At 38.5% G+C, this 22,001-nt stretch overlaps 1 protein-coding gene across 1 annotated transcript; it reads right to left on the bottom strand.

Annotated features, from left to right (window-relative positions):
• Positions 1-389: 389 nt before the first annotated feature.
• Positions 390-21,095, bottom strand: LOC117405616 (uncharacterized). Its single transcript, XM_059031065.1, has 6 exons — positions 20,742-21,095; positions 17,585-17,742; positions 12,711-12,870; positions 8,029-8,080; positions 6,770-6,899; positions 390-5,773 (listed from the first exon to the last, which is right to left on the bottom strand). Exons 1-6 carry the CDS (start codon positions 20,858-20,860, stop codon positions 1,863-1,865), a joined length of 4,530 nt encoding a protein of 1,509 aa, XP_058887048.1. The 5' UTR covers positions 20,861-21,095; the 3' UTR covers positions 390-1,862.
• Between the last annotated feature and the right edge of the window lie 906 nt (positions 21,096-22,001).

Below are 22,001 nucleotides of genomic sequence, written 5' to 3'. Positions count from 1 at the left end.
AAAGAAAAGTAAAAGTGCAGGAACATGTCTGGAACACATACATTGTTTGTTTGTGTTGCTATGGAAACTCTCGTGGAGGGATAGGTCATTCCTTCAGGACAAGTAGGCCTGGAGTGTACTGGTGGAATGTAGCAAGTAAGCAACAGATGACGTAGGTGGGAGGTAGCAGTTAAAAGAGCTCCTTATTTAGCTTTCTGCTGTTACCAGTATCTAGTTGTATTGACAAATAATATAGTTGAAATTTGCTATTGCCTAGTAATTAGGGATAGACAGTGTCTGTTTAAGATTATAATGTTATTTAAACTTCAGTATTTTTAAAGTTGTAAAATTAAAAATGTATTGCAGTGTTTATTGAAAATCTATTAAATCAATGCATCACACAATTGTAGTACTGTATACATCTATTAATCCCTTTATTATAAACACAAATGCAACTGAATGACAAAATGAACACAAACATTAACCTAAATGGATATACTGGAATGACAGTTTCATTTAAATATTTAAACAGTGTACAGGTACAGTACTATATACATTAAAACTTTTCATAATTAATAAAACCACACGCTTTTGTCTAGCTTAACCCTTTCTTTATCAAAATAAACACTGTATATTCAATATGTACACAATAAATTACTTAAAACAGTAATATGTTATTAATGTATTTGGTTCTCCAAAAAAGAATAAAACACAATATACTTCTTAATTAAAACAAAGTGCTTACAATCATGCATCGGATTTCATGTTCATTATGAAGCTCAACATCGATATCTATTAGCTTTTGCACATTTTGTAACCAGTTTTTCTTAAAGGCCGTGTGATGAGATAAGACATGAAGGTATTGGATGTGCTGTAGAAAAACATTACATTTCCACCAGAAGAATGATTACATTCTATTTGCATGCTTGATTTACTAATACTAATATTTAAAATGGACATTATAAGTGCCAGAAGTCTATGCATCTTGGAGCCTTCCAACCAATCAACTTGCTTTATCAAACTTTGCAGCTGTCATACAATGCTCAGTTTCAATCAGGGAATATCCAAGCAGACCAGAAAATACAATAAAAAAACAAAACAAAAAAAAACTCTTTGTTTTAAAAAACTGGTCTTACACTTAACATTTCCTGTCTCATTACATTGCTTTCTATGGTGAAATGTTGCTTGTTCATTGAGATGACATTTTGGCTTCACCCAGAACTATTCTCCTGGGGACTGAACAAATACAACTGCTGCAATGTTGAGAGAACACGTTCTATACAACAGCACAGACAAGGGACAAAACTGAGTCACTGTGCATCAGCTTCTTTGCAGAACCCCAAAATACACACACAGGAAGTGTATTCTTTAAACCCAGGAATTGTTACTCTGTGGAAAAGCTTTTAAACAAACTTCACCTGTGAATTTAAAACAGCGTTAGCATGAAATAATTGCACACAATTATCATAATTATTTGGTACTTCAATAAGCATAGCAACACTAAAATTAAAATCAAAGGTTAGCAGCTCACTGTCATGTGGATTTGATCAAACTATTTGATATCAAGAGAACAGATGCAGGACCCCATTGAGTGTTTATACTGTTTAATGTCAACTGCTATTCCATTCATCTACAAATGTGAGCATCACTGATCACTACACCCATGGAAAACATTACTGATGATCAATATATAGCAAAGCAGTCAAATAGGCTAAACTTACTACCTTTTCTATTCACAAAAGGACATGATTATGGATTGAGGCATGAAAACAATAAGTGAAATGATTTGAGCCAAGTATATAACCAGTACCTGAACGACTCAAAGCTCGTAGCTTTCTACATACAGCTCTGAATATATGCACTTACAGTCGCCTTATTTTAGTTCACAATTCTGACTCTTTATCATTTTCATCTACATTCAAGTAATACTCGTCATCTGTTGTGGTATCCGAGTCTGACTCCACGAAATCAGAAAGGCTGTTTAGATAACTCCTAGATGGCATCTGCCCACTGGGGGACAGGCTGTCTTGTGACGCTGTCCTGCTCCCTGTGGAAGTAGAGCCAAGCAACACGACTCTCTCTCGAGACAAGGGCTCCTCATTGTTAGGTGAAGAAGGATTTTGAAGACAACCCGGTTTCCATATTCTCCCGACAGTGAGGGATTTCCTGATGTGATCCAAGTACATGGCCTGCTGCTCCTCGTCGTATATTGAAATCTCAGGCAGCCTTTTTTTGCCTCCAACGTTTTTGTTACGATTGGCTTTACTCATCCTGTAGTGCGAAGCCTCGTTTTCATTCTCTATGTCCTCTGGGTTGTAGTTGAGCAGCTCAGACTGAGACTTGCAGAGTTTTGGCCCAGTTGACAACCGATTGCACCGAGATGTTTTGCTGCTGAAACTGTTCACAGAATATGATCGATTATGTTTCAATCCATAATCTGTGGTAAAGAAATGGTTTCTGTTGACATTCAAGTCTTTCAGGCTTTTTGAGCTCAGAATATTTCCACTAGTGCTGTTTTGCATTCCCTCCGATTCACAAAAGGAAACACTTTTATGCCTGGTGCTGTTGTTACCCGACTGTTGTGTCTTAAACTCTTTTTTATTTTCCACGTCTTCTGGATCATACAGGGGCAGCTTGTAATGAGACTTTGATAGTGCATTTTGCTTCATTGTAGTAGTCACTTTTGTAGCAGTGGACAACCTATTGTACCCTGAAGTTCTGTCATTATGGTAACTGTTTACAGAATAAGATCGATTGTTTGTTGGTCTATAATCCATTGAATAGAACCGATTGCAGTTCATACTTATATCTTTCAGGCTTCTTGAGCTATTGATATTATACGCGTTGTATTGAAAGTCCTCAGATTCACTAAAAGAAATGTTCTTTTGCTGACTCCAGTTATTCGGACAGTCTAGATTTGATTCCTGCACAGTGTAATTATTATTTACCAACGTGTTTCTGTTTTTGTCAGAATATGAAAACTGGAACTCCTTGTTAGCCAGAGTGTTTTTATAGTTCAGATCCAAGCTTTTCGAACTGGCATCAAACATTGTCTTGCTCCTTTTTCTTGCTGTTAGGATCTCATCCTCAAACCATTTATCACTAAATGTCAGCTTTGTACGGTTTAGGGTTTGATCCACTTTACTTTCTGTGCCAACGCCAGATTTGTTAAAGAGTCGAAGTTCAGAGGACTTTTCATTTTCTGTTGCATGTGGGGAGACTGGAGCTCCCTGTTGCCTACCATGTGGTAAATAACCCTTGTTCATGTTTTGTCTCTTCTGAGTTTGGTCCCAGGTAATTTCAGGGGAGTAGCTTGAATCCAGTGAGAGAAGAGTGTCATGCTCTCTTTCATTTATTACCGGTGCATTTTTAAAGGTGTTCACGCTCTCAGCTGAAAAGTCACCTTGTTTGTTTAAGAGAAAACTACCTCCAGTGTTGTGTGCATTTTTACTGTGTATTGCAGGTGATGGAAGTTTAGACTGGTGGTCACTGGTCGCATTTACCATGATGGCAGCTGAATGTTTAATTCCAGAATTAAAATTGTCAGTTTCTTTTGTTTTTACAGTTTGCTTATTGGCAACTGGGTAGAAATTCCGGTGTACTGCTATGCTATGGCTCATCCTTTCAGATGCAGACCTTGTATCAATTAGAGGGGTATGAAGCTTATAAATATTGTCAAACTTTGTTTTCTGAAGAGTGTTAGCGGCTTGGTGAAAGGGATGCATTGTCCCTGCTTCCAGTTCAGTAGTGTAAGGTGACAGCTGCTCTGAATCACGGCTGTGTGGTGAAACAGCAGAACTGTGGCTGGACGACGTACTCAGTCTGCTCCCATAGATGGTGGTAGGCACTGCAGGCAGGGATTTAGGTGCGAAATCGGGCAGATCTAGAACATTACTTTGATATTTAGCGATTGGAGAGTGGTTGTCAGCTTTGCTTTCATAGGAGTCGCATACTGATTCCGTGTGTGCAGCTGTGTGGAAAACATTTACATTGTAAAACAACCTGCTGTCTTCCAAACCAGGGGTAGAGGGAGTGGAAAGATTTCCACGCAGATCACAATGTGATTTGACATCAGTGAAAAATCTCAAAGGAGACTTTGGTTTAGCCGGGCTGAAATCTTTAGTGGGTGAATACGTATGCAAACTACTTCCACGAAAAGGGACTCTGGATGGGGATACTGGACTTTTACAATGAACTGGACTGGTGGCATTTTTAAATCTGCTGCCTGGAACATCAGGAACTGCACAATTTTGCATTTCAGCTGGGTGGGCCATACTTTTAAGAGGTGAAACTGGCCTATGGGATAAATTGTAGATGGCATGTCTTGCAGAGTAGTCTCCACTGTTTTGTCTACTAGCTGGTGACAGATGACTGCCTTGCATGTTAGGAGAGTGAGGTATACCTGTATATTCTTGCATGTGCTGTACAGGCTCAGCATTCGCATTTACAAAGTTCTGATTGGTAAGGCTTGAGCTTACAGTGAAAGGTAAAGAGTTTGTCCTTGAAAGTTCACGATTCCTCAACACTAAATTCATATTTTTCTCATTGCTTTGCAAAATGCTTCCCTTGTGTAATCCAGTGGGGGAATACAAGGGTTTTCTCTCAGTGCTGGGCGAGACTGGCCCCTGAGAATTTCCCCTCAAGCTGTTGTATATACTGATTCGGTTGTTTAAAGAGCTTGTGTAAGGTAAGCTGCTTGGATAAAATGTTCTGCTTTGGTCAGATGACACAGGACTCAAGTTATGCAGGTCTCTTTTTTGGTAATGTCCCTTTGTCTCATTTGGCTCAATCAACTGGGAAATTTCACCAGTGTCATCATGTCTGTCAGGCATGTTTTGAAAACAGTAAGACGCATGAAACTGGGAAATATCCTTCACAACGGGCCTTTCTTGGCCCGGAATGATCCTCGATGAGCTGTCAAGGTCCTGCATTTGTTCTGTTTTACAGTCTAAAGTGTTACTGTTTGATATATCCCTTAACCAACTGCCTACTTTATCATGTCGGCTTCCAAAGGGTTCTGAAACCTTTGGATGAACAGGAGACAGGACTCTTTCACAGTCCTTGGGTATGTATCGCGGCAGAAGTTCAGTGCTGTATGAGTAAAGATCACCATCCCCACTGGTTTCCTTTGTAATGACCATAAGAGGTTTAAACTCAGTGTTCTTTTTATAAAAATCAACATAGTCATCAATGGTGGTGGAATATTGTCTTCTCAACGCATCTTGTGAACTGTACATCCGTTTTAGGTCTATTTTCTGCCTCCTCTTGCCACCTACTATTGGGTAGCTTGTACCTGAGGAGTGAACAGCCATTGTTCTGTTTTCTAAACACAAGTATTCTGAATTGTTTTCCCCTTCATTTGCTGGACTGTGCAAATCAAGAATGCTCAGCGATTTGCTTCTCTTCAGTTTTGGATTGTGGACATCACCAACGGCAGGCCAGAGATCATTCTTCAAAACAGACGGTGGTTGTCCTTTGATAACGTCTTTTTCACTCTCTGGTGGGTGTTCTGTATCTGCGGATGATTGTGTTCTATTTGTTGTATAATCCTTCAGTTGATTGTGTGCAGCAATTGCAGTGACTGAGGCACTCTTTGTTCCATTTTCTAGAGTATTCCCACTGTCATCTGATGAAGAATGGCTTGGTTTCTCCTTTGAGGGATGAGTTATTGATGTCTCCTCCTTCTGTGTTAGCGGGTCAGGCTGCTCCTCTAAGTAGTCATGGAAACAAAGTCCAGAGCTTTCCAAATCGACAAGTTCTTCCTCAGCAAGTTTGTTATCCAGGTCATCTAAAACTTCAAAAGCAAATAACTTGATTACTTTAGAGCAGATATATTTATGTTTACATCCATAACATGTCTAACTTTATTATCATTGGTTAAATGTGGTATTAAAGATGTTCTGAATGTTACACGCAGAGTCTTTTAATGATATTTTCAGGTTACAAATGAAATATTAAAAACCGTAACAATAAAAACACTCCCAATATTTAGAAATATAAACTAAATTAAGAAAGAACGAGTAACAAACAAGTTATCAATCAAGGATTAAAGTTAGTCCCACTTAATTTTAATAAAACTGACTAACTATAATATATATATGTATGTGTGTGTGTGTGTGTGTGTGTGTGTGTGTGTTTTGACCCTCCAGATCATTGTATTAAAGTATTTTGCTTTTCTTTTTTGTAAGCCATTATACTCCTGTCACATCTTTGATTTTTCCCTCCTATTATTGTGGTTTCTTTCCTGCCTGGAAACCTCTCCCTATTTTTCAGTGTAACAATGACTTCTTTGGGAGTGTTGGGTGAAATCGCTAGTTTTCACTAGAAAGGTTTTTAAAGGCTTGTTTTGTCTGACTCATTTCTTAAAAGCTTTCGATGTTTCTCAGTAGTGGAATGAAGGGATTGTTAGAAATTACCTACTTTCATTACACAGATTTATTTCTGTCGCTATAGGAACCAAGTTTGTACTTGCAATTGCACAAAAATGTATTCAAATTGAACCGTTAGTTCTACAGAATAGTGGCCCGGTATTCTGTGACCTTGACTGGGAGGTCAAAGGTCTCCCATAATCCTTGTATATTACGTGTGGTTGGTTTATCTGTGTGACAATGACCTCAATGCCTTAACTGGTTTGTTAGACACAGAACTGATAGACAGATAGAAGGACACCCATGTAAAACCTCATTTTAGTATATACTATTTCTGGCTTTGCGTAGCTGCAGGCAACAAGGTACAGGACCTAAAACGTGCTGTGGTTCTGAACCATCCTTGTACTGAAGCCCAAACTTACCACTGAAAATCTCCTGTTCTAGCAATAGGTCAATAGACTCTTTGTTCTCTTCGTTGAAATGTTGTTGTTGGATTCCTTTTTGAAGGGTGTGTTTGCTTTCCTCTGGTACAACTTCAGTGTTTACTTCAACCTGTTTAAAATATAGGTGTAAAATGACTTCCTCTGCTGCCTTACTGAACACTCCCTTATATCACATTAAAACCAGGGCCTTAAAAACAACATATCCTGTCAATCTCCTCAGTGGAAAGGGACATTTATTCGGCTTATTTATTTATTCATTTTATCTTGTGTGATAATCTTGTGTGCATGTGTCTTGTCAACACCTGCTTGCAAACATATGTAAATATGTTACAAATATGTATTATCCATATGAGGACAGGCCATTTGAATTGTGAAATGTGGGGATAATTTTCAAAGGAGAAAAACATCTGTTTATTTTATCAAGCCAGTACTAAACAGCTCAGTAGTATAATACAAGGTCTATTTAACATACTCAGATGGTTTCTAATTTTGTAACTTTAACATGGGTTTTTCTCCTTGAGTTATTCTGTAATGGACTGGAGAAAAATGTTTTGAAAATTGGGCCTCTGTCACTGAAATGTTACACTTTGAAAATCAGTTGCCAAGGCAATACTATGCACTCTAGAATGAACTACCAAACCCAGCTACATTGGAAACCCTGTCACAATGACATTAAAGAGGATCTGAGTACTGGCCAAAAAGTAATTGCTTTTTTTTCCCATTTACGTATTATTATAAAATAATTCTAACAGAACCCACATGTATTAGAAGAACACACCCAAGCAAACCTGTTTATAAAAAGACCAGTTGTGGGTTAAGCTAGGTAGGATAGTCATTGTAGCATACACCTAATATCATCATGAAGTAATCTTAATTTGACTTTGGCTGGTAACCAGTTCAAAAAGAAAAGCATCACATGCCATTAACATGTTGGAACACAGTTGAAATGTGAAGCCCTTTTTTGCAGTTGCAGTTTATTTGTAGTCTACATTAATTCATAATGTATTAATGTGGACCATGTGTGTGTTTTGCACGTCCCCTCTGAACATATTTTCAGAAAAACAATTACCAAGCATCTGGTGTTTTGCAAAAGTGCTTTACTTGTAACCGATTCCGTACTGTATAAATTCCATCACAGCTCATCGAGTGCATTCCACAGAAATGTTGCAATGGAGATTGTAAATTTACTGCAACTGTATCCAAATTGGTCAATGCCAGCCTTCCGGATCATTTCTTACCTCTGCTTGGTCTTGTACTTCAGGCCGTCTAACAACTTCAACGTTACAACTGCTACAAAAAAACAAACAAAACATCATTCATTAAACTGTTCAGACTTCACACTGCAGCCAAAGCACAGTAAATCTATGAATCTCTGGAAATGCAATAAAAGTCTTCGGATTGTGCATTTCATTACTTGACACTTGGGAAGTGGTTTCAGTTTACAATTGGCAATACTCTCCTCCCTGGAAAGGGAAAAGGTAGTTGGACAATGTAAAAGTCGATGTAAAAAAACAGTGTTGTACGAGACACAAGCAGGACATAAATCAGGGCAGGTTCCAGCAGGTAAGAAATACAAAATACAAAAAAAAATGGAAGCTGTTTCGCACACCATGCAATCCCATTGGCATGGCTTAAGCAAATACATCAAGGTTATTTAGTTATAGTTCCAATAAGAAACTCTAAAGTTATATACCTATAGTTGCACATAACAGAGCTGTTATATATGCTGCAGCCCTGTATTTGAACTATCCTAATTTAAAAGATACTATATTTCTACTATATCAGTATACAATTAGCTGTTAGCTTGGGAAATGTAATAATGATCAAAAGTAGCTCCAACATACTGTAGTATTGGAAATATTTAAATACATCATATTTTATTTCTATTACATTTATCATTCGAAACTTACTTATAATACCTACTTTATGTTTTACTTAACAAACCACTTATTTATAGTACCAACTATTATGTTTTACTTTACAACAAGAACAAGGACATTTGCAGATACTGTACAATCAAGCTTTCCAGATTAACTGTTAAAGATATAGATCTTAGTCCAAACCACAAAACTGTGCTGCACCCCGTAGCTGAGCAAGTACATTCACTGGCCAAACGACAGCAGAATGTGTTCTTCTCCGCAGTTCAATGCAGCTTCACCCAGACCAGGATGGCTCCTTAAGCTTTTCAACTTCACACTATTTATTGCACCTTTACATTTAACATTACAGATAGCATATCTCCTGCCTCTAAAGTTACTTTTTATGGACCGAAAACCTTTTTTTGTGTTTGTTTGCTTTTTGCTAGTTTTCAGTTGCACCACCTTCTTAAACCAATATGTATAAAACAAAACTATCGACAGATGTTTTACTGAAATAGAGCACAACAGGAAAGGGTGGGGATGTAATGTATTAGACTTGAGGGTTTCTCCTTGGAAAGCTGAGTGAATTTAGTTACAGTAGTGCCCCAATTTGGTAATGGGAATTATTTGTTACTATTTTGTTTAATAAAATATATATTATATATATATATATATATATATATATATATATATATATATATGCACATTTTAAAAAAGTGTCTTATCAGGCTTTAATTCCACACAAACACTCAATAGGTTGAACTGGAGTCCTATTTTTTTTTTATCATACTCTTAACAAAGTAATCACCTGAAGCTTTACATTTTAATATACTTGTATTTAACACTAAATAACATTTTAAAAAGTATCATCGATTTATCATTTCTTCACATTATAAATGAAGGGATCAACTACATATTTCAAACAATTTACACGTGGGTTTAACCCTAATTTAAAAATGCAATTTTGGACTTAGAAAACAGCCTCTATTGGGAAAAATTATATATATATATATATAATAGTACTAAAACTAAAAAGAAGTAATTTATAAGTGAGTTTTGAAGACTGCAGGCATTAAGCACTTGATCATTTCCTCTCATTACAGGTTAATTTGCAGTTAAACTCATCACAAGAGCTGAAAGGTCTACACTGCCATTAGCTTTAGGGTCAGATCAGCATGGGAACAAGAATACTCCACAGGCCTGAATATGTAACAAAAAAAAGGTAAGCATTGGACCCTTAACTGAACATACCGAGTTGTTTATTAATATTGTTTTTTAAAAAAGGGAATGAACTTTATAGAGTATAGAAGGGGTTGTTTATCCTCTGTAAACTTCCAGCGTGTACTTTTTCTATTTGCACAAACAGAATGGAAAGGAATTACTTCTTCATTTGTGACGCAGGCTGATCCATTTAAACAGCAATAATTCACTCTGCAGTGTAACAAGCTGAGCTGCACTCATTCACATATAAATATGAACTTTGTACCATATATAATAATGCTCTAAGTAGCACATGTTTATGTGAAAATCTGCTCTTATAGTGATATTATTTAAATCAAGTCATTATTAAAACTATCTTACAGAATAAAAAAAAACAAAAAAAAAACAAGTACGATACTATCTGCGGATCACCTCCAGTTAATCCCAAACTAATACCAATTGCAATGTAAAAATATACAGTACTAACTTCGGTTTCAGCTGATCCCGGGGTTAAACTGACCCTTCCCTCCCTGTCTGGGAGAGTGTCAGTGAGTGGGGGAGGGGGACAGAATTCATGATTCCATATTTCATTTATGTTCCCTTCTACTTGTAAAGAAGAATTATTATCAGTGTTGTTCTTACAATATTTATTTTATTTTAACATACCTCAGTAAATCTAAATTGTGTACTATTGCTGAAATACAGTAATTCTAAAATGCAATTTAATTAAACAAAATATGTAGACAAGACCTGTTGCAATTAACACACTCAATTCTTACAAATAATTGTTCTGAAGAAAACATTTTTCAAATGAATTACAAATTGTACACAATTACCCAACTATGGTAATTTAGTCCTGATCACACCAGATCTCATTCACTCAGATGTTATTATCCACACACACACCAAATGCAATTATAAATGAACCCCTGAATTACACTATATACTGTACTGTTGAAGAGTGGTGGGAGGATAAAGGAAAATGTAGTCCAGGGGTTTGATATAGGACTACACCCCCCAGAATGCCTTGGGGTTTGCATTAGAGCCAGGAGGGGAAACACCTGGAGCTAATGGAATAAAGGACACCTGCCTGGGGTTAAGCAGGCAGGTATAAAAGCATGTTTCAAACGTGTGTTAGAAGTCTGTGTGAAGCCACTGCATACCCTGTGTGGTCAGAAGTTATTATACAATTTGTATTGTGTGTAACTTGTGAACTGTGTGTAACAATTGTTTTTGGTGACCGGTAAACGGCTTATAGTTAGGAATTTGTTTTGTTTATTTTGTTTGATTTTATGAATAAATATACAGGCACAGCTGTTTTCAATATATTCTGTTTCTGCGTCTAATGTTTCAAGGGCACAGACCAGCCTTGGCCGGGACGCTACTCCACAATACAGAAAAGGTTTTCTTTACAGCTATACAAAATATATACTGTAAAGACCTCGCAAGAAATGAAATTTAATCATGTTTATATGAAAGTGACCCTTTAGGCACTGGCGACTGTGAGATAGATAACAAGCTGCCAATAGCTCCAGCAAGGTTGTTAATCCAGCAGTATTTAAACACTGAAGTTGCTCAGTACATTAATAGAATTCACAAAATAGGTGATCAAGATATTACCTAGGTGTACCACAATACAATACATGTTTGTTCTTGTGTTAAGTTCTCAAAACGCAAAGATTAATTTGGGTTTGAATTCCCTAATGACAACTAAACGTGTTAAGAATTACACATTGGAGCAAAATTTGTATTTTATTGAATGCATGAAGGATTACGTTGCAACTGTGGATGACATCCACAAGGATTCCATCCCCTTACAATTATTTCAGGTGTGGCGATTATATTGTCACACCTATCTTTAGTAATTACTGGAAAAGAAGTAAAGAGTTAAATGGAATCTCAGTTAATTGAGGAATGAAATACTTAATTTACATCAACAAAGTTTGTTGCGACATATTTACACATTTAGTCGTCAAATTTTTAAGATACAATTACAAAATAATGAAAGAATATTTTGTTTGTTGACTTCTTTTAATTTTTTTATTTAGTATGTCCAGTTATTATCCCCTCCTCCCCACCCCGATTTTCAATGAATGGCAGGGGGTGTTAAGGTCAGGACTGCACTTGGACTGTGAAGGGAAGTGCCCAAGCAGCTTTCATACACACCTTTGTGATACACAACACAAGTGAAGGTGTGTACGACATAGCCATGTGAACCTGCATGTCTGTTTTCAATGTGTGTCCTTATGATGTAAGCATTCTTTTAGAATGACTAAGCACAAAAGGGTTTACTGAAATAACAAACTAACACGTCTTGGTGATGGCACACCTGTAAAATGCATGGACTGGTTGAAAATGGTATGAACTGGTATTGGTTCAGCAGGAAAGCAAAGACTGGTTGTAAACTGGATCCCTTATGGCAACCTTTTCCTCTTTACTGTATCTGTAATTAAACACCAATGTAGAGGGCAAATGAACCTTTTATTCGGAAAACCCTTCAGAAATGTTCCTTATCAGAAACAGCAAATGGAGGTAGCAGTGCACAGAAGCAGTATGCAGGTTATCTGTGTTCTGCATGGCTGCAAGTGAAAGATAAGTTTAATAATGAATTATCCTTGAGGGTTATTACCTACTGTTTAGAAGGAAAGACTGAGCCCCCTTTATACATTCCAGCGTATTACTCACTAACTGAAATAAGACGATAAGGGTTGCACACTCTGCTCAAATCCAATTAGAAGTTTTGACATTTAAAGATGAAAAGGAACTAAAAATAAACAACTTTTGTTAATGTCGGCGGAACTTATGGCAAAAGCAATTTTCAGTGATAAAACTTAGTGATGCAATTGATTTATTCAACTTACGTTTGTTTACTGGGGGGCTGCTTCGCCCCACGTTTCCCCGGGATCTTTAATGTGAAAAAGGAATACAGGCGAGAGTGGAAGGAGCTGCCATTCAAGACAGCGGTTGTGATCATGTCATCCTCGCGCTGCAGGAAGCTTTTTGTTTTTGAGACTTTAAGGTCTGCAGGATAATGTGAAAGAAAGAAACAGTTTAGACAAATGCAATATCTTACACCACATTAACATGACAAGAGTTCAACGTGATTTGAAATCAATCTGGTCTGTTTCTATCAGGTCTCTAATGGACCGTTCAATTCAAAGGATGCTGTAGGCAGGGAGTTTAACCTGGAACAGAAGAGTTTTTTTCTTGCAATGCCAAAGTTACAAACGTATCTTCACTTTAAATCAATAATGCAACTATTCTGGAAGGTATACCCTTGTTACACTGCTCCCCTAACCAGCACAGTAACTGAGTAACTTATTTCCACTGCTCTGTGATGAGTGCATGAATTAAATTTAAATATAAAAAGATTATGCTTTCTGTAATTATGTTAGTTTTCATATTTTTAATTGACTCTTAAATTACATTTATTTTTATGTTACATGTCCCTAAAATGGTGTAACAGGGCAAGATCTGTCCTGGCTATCTGAAGTATGCATGATCCTGTGGGGGGGGGGGTTGGGAGCCCTGTAGGATCTGCCTGTCGATCATGGTGATGAGACCGAGAGGTTGGGTGAGGGTGTGTTCTCTCCCTCTCTCTGAGTGGTCGGGGGCGGGCCTTGCGGGGTGCCTGACCTATATAAACTGTGCTTTGTTATTCCTCAGCCCCGCCAGTTAAGGAAGAAGAACAGTGACAGAACTGGTCGTGAGGGACTGGAGAAACAAAAAGGGACAGGCAAACAAGGCTGAGCAAGACAGCCGAACCGGAGAAAAGAAACAGTGAAAAAGTAATTGTAATTATGTACCCGAATCGGGACGTGTGTAGCTAGTGGGGAAATCCTGGGCAACCCCATAGAGTATAGTAGGGGAATAGCAAAGCGCAGGCTGAAGACCCAAGCCGTGCGGGTACCAATGATGGGGGAATATTTGTAGTTTTGTTATTGTGTTTTATTTTCCTTTTTACTTTCGCCCTTTTGTTTGTAATATTATTTGGAGCACCTGCGTGTGCACCATGATTGAATGGCCAACCTTTTACCACTGCTGGTATTGGAAACAGTGCTACAGTGCCACCTTGTGGCGGAAATAAATCAGGACGCCAAGCGGCGTTTTCAACTAAAGTTCTGTCTTGTGGCCAGTGAATTCACACACCCTCCCACACATGGTGTCACCAGTGGGATTCACTGGCACTTCACACCTACAGCAGTGCAGAACATGGATGCCGTACAGTTTGCGGCAATGATGGACCTCCTGCGCCAAACCCTGACGGTGGCCGTGCAGGGAGGTGCCAGACCTGCAGGGCCAGACCCGAGGCTATGGAGGCCAACAAAGATGATAGAAGAGGATTGGCCCGAAGCCTATTTGGAAGTGTTCGAGGCTATGGCGACATCCGCTGGGTAGCCTCAGGCTCAGTAAGATGGCTATCTCCTGCCACAGTTGACGGGGGAGGCGCAAGTGGCTGCCAGAACCTTGGATCCCACGGCGATGGTCGATTACCCCATGCTGAAGGTGGCCATTCTCAACCGCGTGGGGGTGACTCTGGAGGGCTACCACCGCAAGTTTTGGGAGGAGGTCTTTGCCCATTGCTTGAAGGATTACGCTATGGGCTGGCTGAATCCGGATGCAACCACCAAAGCTAGGCTGATGGAGGTAATTGTGGTTGAGCGGTTCATGGAGTGCTTGGTCCTGGAACCGCTTGTATGGGTGCAATGGCATGCACCTACTACTTTCGATTAGGCAGTGCTACTGGCGGTACAGTTCCAGGCAGCAGAACCAACGCCTGCTAGGCTGCCTGGGAAGGTTGCTACTCCAGCAACACCCTCATTACTGGGCCCAGGTAGGGCGAAGGGACTGGGGGGAAGGGGTAGCCAGGTCTTTGGATGAAGTGTGGCGGTGGTGGCGGGGCAGGGTGGGGATACCCACGGGCTGCTGCAGGGTCAGACTGGAGACTTGCGCGGCCATTCTACCACTGAGCTTTTATGGCTCCCGTCTTTCGACCGCATTCTGAAGCTCTGAGGCAAGAAACCAGTCCACCAAGGTGTTGGACATGCCGGGAGGTGGGTCACATTACTCGGGAGTGCCCCGCAATTGAATGTGACATCATCCGACCAGGTAAGAGTGTTCAATTACCTCAGTCACTCCAGCAGACGGGTTTTGTTATTCCTGTAACAGTGGATGGTACACAAACCCAGGCTCTCTTGGATTCAGGGTGTAGTCAGTCCCTAATACAGGAGAGCTTAATCTCACCGGGCATAAACAAATATTGGGATGGGTGCATATTAAATGTGTTCATGGGGACTTGCGCTCTTATCCCATGGTTAGCAGGTGACACGAGTACAAGTGGGTTTGTGTTCTCGGTTGCCAGTTCTGGTAATTCTAGGATAGGACTGAGAGCAGTTTAAAGGTTGGTTAGCTGCTGTGACGGCTCCGTCCTCCCTATTGGCTAAGAAAGAGGAAGTAATTGGAGAGATCTTTCCCTTTCGCGACCCGGCATGGTTGCGAGACGCTTCACCAATCGCCCCCACCTGAAACTGCTCGGACTCCCTCCATTACCAGCCCCATATTTAATAAAGGGAAATGCACATTGTAGCCTTAGTATTCGCCACATCAAAATATCCCCTTACCCCCATGTGTTATTCTGTCAAACAGGACTCCAAGTCATACGTTACCCATTATATAGTATAACAAACACAACTACTCAGCAAGTAACCATCCTTATATAACAGATTTGGCTGTTGGGTGTCATAAAATAGTGCCTCCAGTTTTTTTTTTTTTTTTTTTTTTTTTTTAATCTGAGGATCTCCAAATCGTTCACCTCCTCAGATCAATATTTACCCTCCAGGAGCTGTGGAATGTTGACTGAGTTCCATGGGATCACAAGCACACCTTTTATACTGAGTCATGTGAAACGGAAAAAGAAGTGAAAATGTGCTTTCAGACAGTCAGATAAACACAGCTTGAGTCACACTCAAAATTTCCAAACTCAAAGATAATATAGTTTGCTCCTTTGGCTTATAATAACAATCGTGAATTGATAATTATCACGACACTAAGGGAGTGAATGTAAAAGTATTTGTGAACATCCAGCCCCAGATACTCAGACCTCACATCACTTTCCCAAGGAATGAACAGAGGTGCTATATTACTACCACCAACCTCATTTGCACACTGCAATTAAATGAGATTTTATTTTTACAGACCTAATAAGGCATTAGTGTTAGCAATTCTAACTCTCCAAAAAAGCCAGACTCCCTTACAGAAGTGTGAAGAAGCACTGCACAGCTCATACATTGCATACCTCATGCAGTGCGTCAGTGGCAGCACATACATGTCATTTCACGCTCTGCTCTAAACACACAGACCAAATGAGCAATTGGCTTTACATATATATACAGTGCCTTGCGAAAGTATTCGGCCCCCTTGAACTTTGCGACCTTTTGCCACATTTCAGGCTTCAAACATAAAGATATGAAACTGTAATTTTTTGTGAAGAATCAACAACAAGTGGGACACAATCATGAAGTGGAATGAAATTTATTGGATATTTCAAACTTTTTTAACAAATAAAAAACTGAAAAATTGGGCGTGCAAAATTACAGTTTCATATCTTTATGTTTGAAGCCTGAAATGTGGCAAAAGGTCGCAAAGTTCAAGGGGGCCGAATACTTTCGCAAGGCACTGTATATATATATATATATATATATATATATATATATATATATATATATATATATATATATATATATATACACAGTAATCCATCATGTATCCGCCCGTCACAAAACTGTTTATCCTCCATGATCAACCTGTTCAGCAACGTTAGTTTATTATTGAACAGAGAAGATTAGTTTAGAGATTGCAGATTCTACCAGAGTTTTCGTACACTGTGTTGTATGGGCTCTGTGCGCTGCCATTGATGGTAGTGTCACGTGAGCTGTTCAGTGTTGACAATAAATCCTGTTCGCCTGCAGGGTGTAGCAACTTCAGCCTCCGTCTCCTGCTTGCTCAGCAGCGAATGCACACACCCACATGGCAGACGGCTACTCTGTCACAAGCATTAATACCCTGTATATTTCTAAACAAGGGATTTAGTGGAGCTCCCTAATAAAAGCTGCATCTCTAAACGATAATTGTGTGAATATAGTAATTGTTACAGCTGTGTATAATGGCATTTAAAACAGGATTCATTTATCCTCCTTTTTACATATCTGCCCTTACTACATATCGGTCCCACCGCAGTCAGATATGCGACGCAGATTACTGTATAAATAAATAAAAATGTCCTTGGATATAGAGGTATTTGCTGTTTTTCAATTCTCTCTCTCAATATACCACATTTCTATCTTTATTCGGAGAATGAATTGCAAACATATCTTTTAAAAGCTTGCTATTTTGTTGTTACCTGCTCAGCAAGTTATTTGCGGTTGCAAAAAAACTAAAAACCTAATAAAACGCACACTATTTTATAAATATAGCCCTGCATGCCTGGTCTACAGCTAGTTCTATTGAAGGATTTACAAATGGGTCAACAAGATGTGTCAGTCTTTGTCTTACTATCTGGAGAACTCCTTTTTCATAACACACACCCAAGATTCCTCACTTTAAATTCTTCCATTATTGCAGCGGATGACAGCTTACACACGCTGAGCGAGCTGGGATATCAATTGTTTATACCATGGTGACTCATTTTGTTTGTATTTGCTGCCATGTATTCCAGACATTGCATAACCCGACTCACCAGCTCTGGTATTATTCTTGACTTTCAAGCTGAGTGGCTGTTTCAGTAAGTCACTGACGTCTGCTTCATTTTTATACTTTTTTTTTTTGGTATCTTCAAACCATTGTCCGGTCACACCTTTAAGCCATTTCAAGTCTTTCTTGGCATGCTGAAGATTTCTAAAATACAAATAAAAGTGTTACTGCACATTGTGATATTGCGTTGCTCAAACTCAATCCTGGCTGGGGTCTAAACATATTGGAAATGCATTGTGATTCAGAGGGGGTGCAAATGTAACATACTGCCTCTGTCTACAGTGAATTAAGCAAAAGTATGTTCCTTCTCTTTGTGCTTTATTTAACTCCAAATGAATTCTGCTGGTCTAAAAATTGGGATTGATCATATACGTACAAACAGGTTAAGCTATGGAATAAATACAGCAGCAGATTGTAAATATTTGTTCCTGCAGTGAAGCATTATTGTTGTATCCTTGTAACAGCATGCCACAGAACTAATTTGAAATAATAACCATTTTCAGCCTGTTCCAGGGATAAGTTCATGCTTGTAAAGTGATTAAATATAATTGTCAGATGAAACATAATTCTTAAAGCCAGTTGGCAAAAATAAAAAAGTAATACTGACAACACCTTTGTCCCTAATTACCTACACACCTGTCTCTTGAAATGACTCTCACTATACATGGGATAAACATCATGGAATTGGCCCTCATGATGCAACTAAGTACATAACAATGAAAAAACTTCTTATAAAAGTACCATGCAAGGTAATTTCTGCAGTTTGGCATTTACTATGCTGTGCATCTACCACAGTTTACCATGTTTTTAAATTTGCTTAAACATACCTTTCTGCACTTTACAGTGGCGGTGTTTACATGCACAAGTCATGACAGTTTTCCTCACAACGTGTTTGTCGTACTTTTCAGTAAATGCGTTGCTATGCAGTTCTGATTTAGGAAAAAAAAAAATCGTCCGTACCAATGCAGATTACTCAATTCATAGTCATTTAGGGGAGGGGATATTTAAATGTCCGTGTCTGCTTACTAAGAACGACTCTGAATATCGTGAGGAGAGCTTCATCATGCGTTGCCATGAAGATAAAAACATTTAACAAGAGAAATGAATTCATGTGTTGTCGCGCACATTCTGAATTATGTTGCGCATTAGCTACTTGTTTGTCTGGTTACCTTTCCAACACACACGCACACACACACACACACACACACACACATGATTCCTGCTCCGGTTTACATGGGTTTTTACAGCTATTTTTATCATGAGAAAGTGATTGACCCTTCCCTTAAAGTTGCGCTGCCAAAAGGATGTTCCTTTGCTGTTTAACGATGTATTCGCGTGACAACCTCACACAGTCATGACTGTAGAGTCGATTTTCACATGCATGTAAACCCAGCCAGTGTTTACCTTTGCTTTACCGTGCTTTGTGTTTTATTATACTTTGCTATACTTTTACTTTTGTGAACTTTTATGAGGCAGTCAGGCACATTACAAAACCAAAGTAAAGGAGAAACAGAACAAGGCTCATCTACAAAAGGTGATCTCCTTTACCAAATGATCAAATAAACTTCTCACCCACCACCTCCTTTAAAACCTTTTACAAAGGGATCCTCATTAGCCACTTGAAATGTATTTTTAAACCTGGATCCACTGTAGTTCCAATTTTGGGCACCAATTGACTTTCTCCCCACAGAATAGCCTACATGATTTACTGTGCTTTGCCTTGGAGTGTGGCATTTTTATGGGGGGTGTGAAATATGGTATGCAGGCTATCACTTCCAGATTGTTAACAGATTTCCAGCTAGTGCACTGTAAAGAGGTCCAGTAAAACATGGCAGACCATGGTAAGCATTGGTAAATACATACTGTAGTATAACCATGGGAAATATGCAAATACTCCTGGTAAACTTTAATACGGGTTGCTTTAGGGATAAAATTGAATACAATTAAGAAAAAGCTGCATATTTTTTGAGTCATTTCGCTTTAAAAACTGGTAAACATTGTATATGTGTTGCCTGTTGCTAAGATATAAATGTAACAGTGCCAAGTTGGGAGAGCTTTTTATGTTGTAATAGACATTTAAAAAAGCCATGCGTCAAAACGTTTGTCAGCTAGACAAGTTTGTTTAGTTTTACTCAGATAATGGTTGGTTTCCTATGGATGTATTATATTACCTTGTAACTGATCAAATAACGTGTGCACTGTTGTTTGCACTGCAAAACAGACTAAAAGCCAGAGCAAAATGGAAAACAGTGAGAAAAACATAAATAAAAATAAAATAAATAAATAAAAATAAAAAAAGACAGAGAGCCCAGCGCAGGTTGACTACGCATAACGTGACCAGTCAATCTCTACCAAAGTAACCGAAGTGTAATTAAGACTATGCACTGACTGTACGAGGTCAATGTGCACATCATTATCAAAGTCCACATCTGCTTTCATTTTCGAAAACGTCGACGAATATGTAAAATGTCTTTATACTACCGCTAACACGAGTTTCCATTTACCCCATGTCTAATCGTATGTTAAAATTGAAGAATTACATTTGTGTCTTATGTTTGCTGAACACATACCACTCTAGTAGTTGATGATCGATAGGCTAAACAGACCAAATAGTATTCCTGGCATCATGCCCAGGACTCGAGAAACTATCAAGCTTTAAGTTTAGTACATACTGTATTGGGTTGCATGCATCTCATGTCTGTGGTCACAAAGCGCTGACACTAAAATTTTCTAAAAACAAATGTAAACTTGAAGGTTCTGTCATATAAAGTGTACCGGTTACGTGCCTGTAGTACAAAACTAACAAAAAACCTCCCAAGCATTCAAAATCATGAATACATTAAACGGTGTCATAATTACATATATATATATATATATATATATATATATATATATATATATATATATATATATATATATATATATATAAGCTTAGCAGTTCTTCCATTTAATAAAACTAAATAATAAATCAATTATGGAATTATGTGAAGTAGTCAAACCAGTTATTTATAAAAACTCTTTAAAACCATATAAAAAAAGTCCTAACAAAAACAATGTGCCACCACTACAAATGTTGTGCTGATGCAAAATATACCTCTACCAATACCATTATATTCAAATACAAGACAAACAAAGTAAGTTACCTGATTCGTTCCTTTTCAGCCCTTTTCAATTCTTCATCTCTTTCTAATACTCCAAGGATCTTGTCAGCTTCTTCTTCGTTTAAAAAACTAACATCCAAGCTGTCGGTCTCTGAAGTCATTATTTTTTAAGAGTACTTAATCCTTTACGCTCCACCTCATTGTTTCCTTACTTAGTTGCCAAAAAAAAAACAGACGCCAGGAAAAAGACTCAACAATTCAAGACAATCCCCATTCCTTTCATATGTTGCACACTGCCAACAAACGATTGTGTTGCACAGTGCAGGGGCTGACCAAGCTACGAGAAGACTGACGTCTACTTAGTTTGTTTAGCTGGGCGTGGCGTTGACTGTAAAAACAACTGGCGGCCAATCGGAGGCTTAGAGAGGGCAAGGTTTTTAATAATAGTAAGAAAGCCCGGGTATTAATTTGAGGCCGTAATCGTTTTAGTCGATTTAAGCTCTACGTTGTACAGGATTATATGATACCGAATATGTTTGCACTTTGGTTCCTGTGCATTTGAATCGTCCCCGTACAGGAGAACATATTAAGAACATATGAAAAAGTTTACAAACGAGAGGAGGCCATTCAGCCCATCTTGCTCGTTTTGGTTGTTAGTAGCTTATTGATCCCAGAATCTCATCAAGCAGCTTCTTGAAGGCTTCCTGGATGTCAGCTTCAACAACATTACTGGGGAGTTGGTTCCAGACCCTCACAATTCTCTGTGTAAAAAGTGCCTCCTATTTTCTGTTCTCAATGCCCCTTTATATAAACTCCATTTGTGACCCCTGGTCCTTGTTTCTTTTTTAAGGTCGAAAAAGTCCCCTCGGTCGACATTGTCAATACCTTTTAGGACTATGAATGCTTGAATGCGTCTGGTTTGGTAAACCCCACTAACAGTGATTAACCTGACTGCCATGGATGGATGTTATGTATTTTCTTGTAAGGTTAATTATTTACTTGAGTTCGTACATTAATGTTTTAAAAAGTAGCCATTTCCTCGTGAGGCACCAGCCCTGCATTTAAATTACGAGAGGAAATCAATGCCCGTATGTTTTCAATTACAATGTAACCGCAAGTGTGGTTTTACTTAACCCTCCCTATCTAACTTTTTTTTTTTTAACACATTTTATGTTAAGGTCGATTTTGTGGTCAATTGTACTTTACCATCTTTTCCCCCAGGAAAGGGCTATGATCAGAAATTTTTGCAAATATTGGATCTTGTGCACCAGCCACCAGACCACTTCATGCAAATTTACCACG

This window comes from Acipenser ruthenus, chromosome 9, assembly GCF_902713425.1.
Source record: "Acipenser ruthenus chromosome 9, fAciRut3.2 maternal haplotype, whole genome shotgun sequence".
Lineage (NCBI taxonomy): Eukaryota > Metazoa > Chordata > Actinopteri > Acipenseriformes > Acipenseridae > Acipenser > Acipenser ruthenus.
Note: the sequence above shows the minus strand (reverse complement) of the source record. Positions and strands in the feature narration are given on the sequence as shown.

Bases quoted from the DNA above. Each gene is read 5' to 3' on its own strand.
- LOC117405616 (XM_059031065.1), bottom strand. From the start codon at position 20,860: ATGACTTCAGAGACCGACAGCTTGGATGTTAGTTTTTTAAACGAAGAA. The intron at 8,081-12,710 runs GTAAGTTGAATA...GTTTTTTTGTAG, and splicing joins CAGCCCCCCAGTAAACAAAC to CAGTTGTAACGTTGAAGTTG. The intron at 5,774-6,769 runs GTAAGTTTGGGC...TTGCTTTTGAAG, and splicing joins AGAACAGGAGATTTTCAGTG to TTTTAGATGACCTGGATAAC.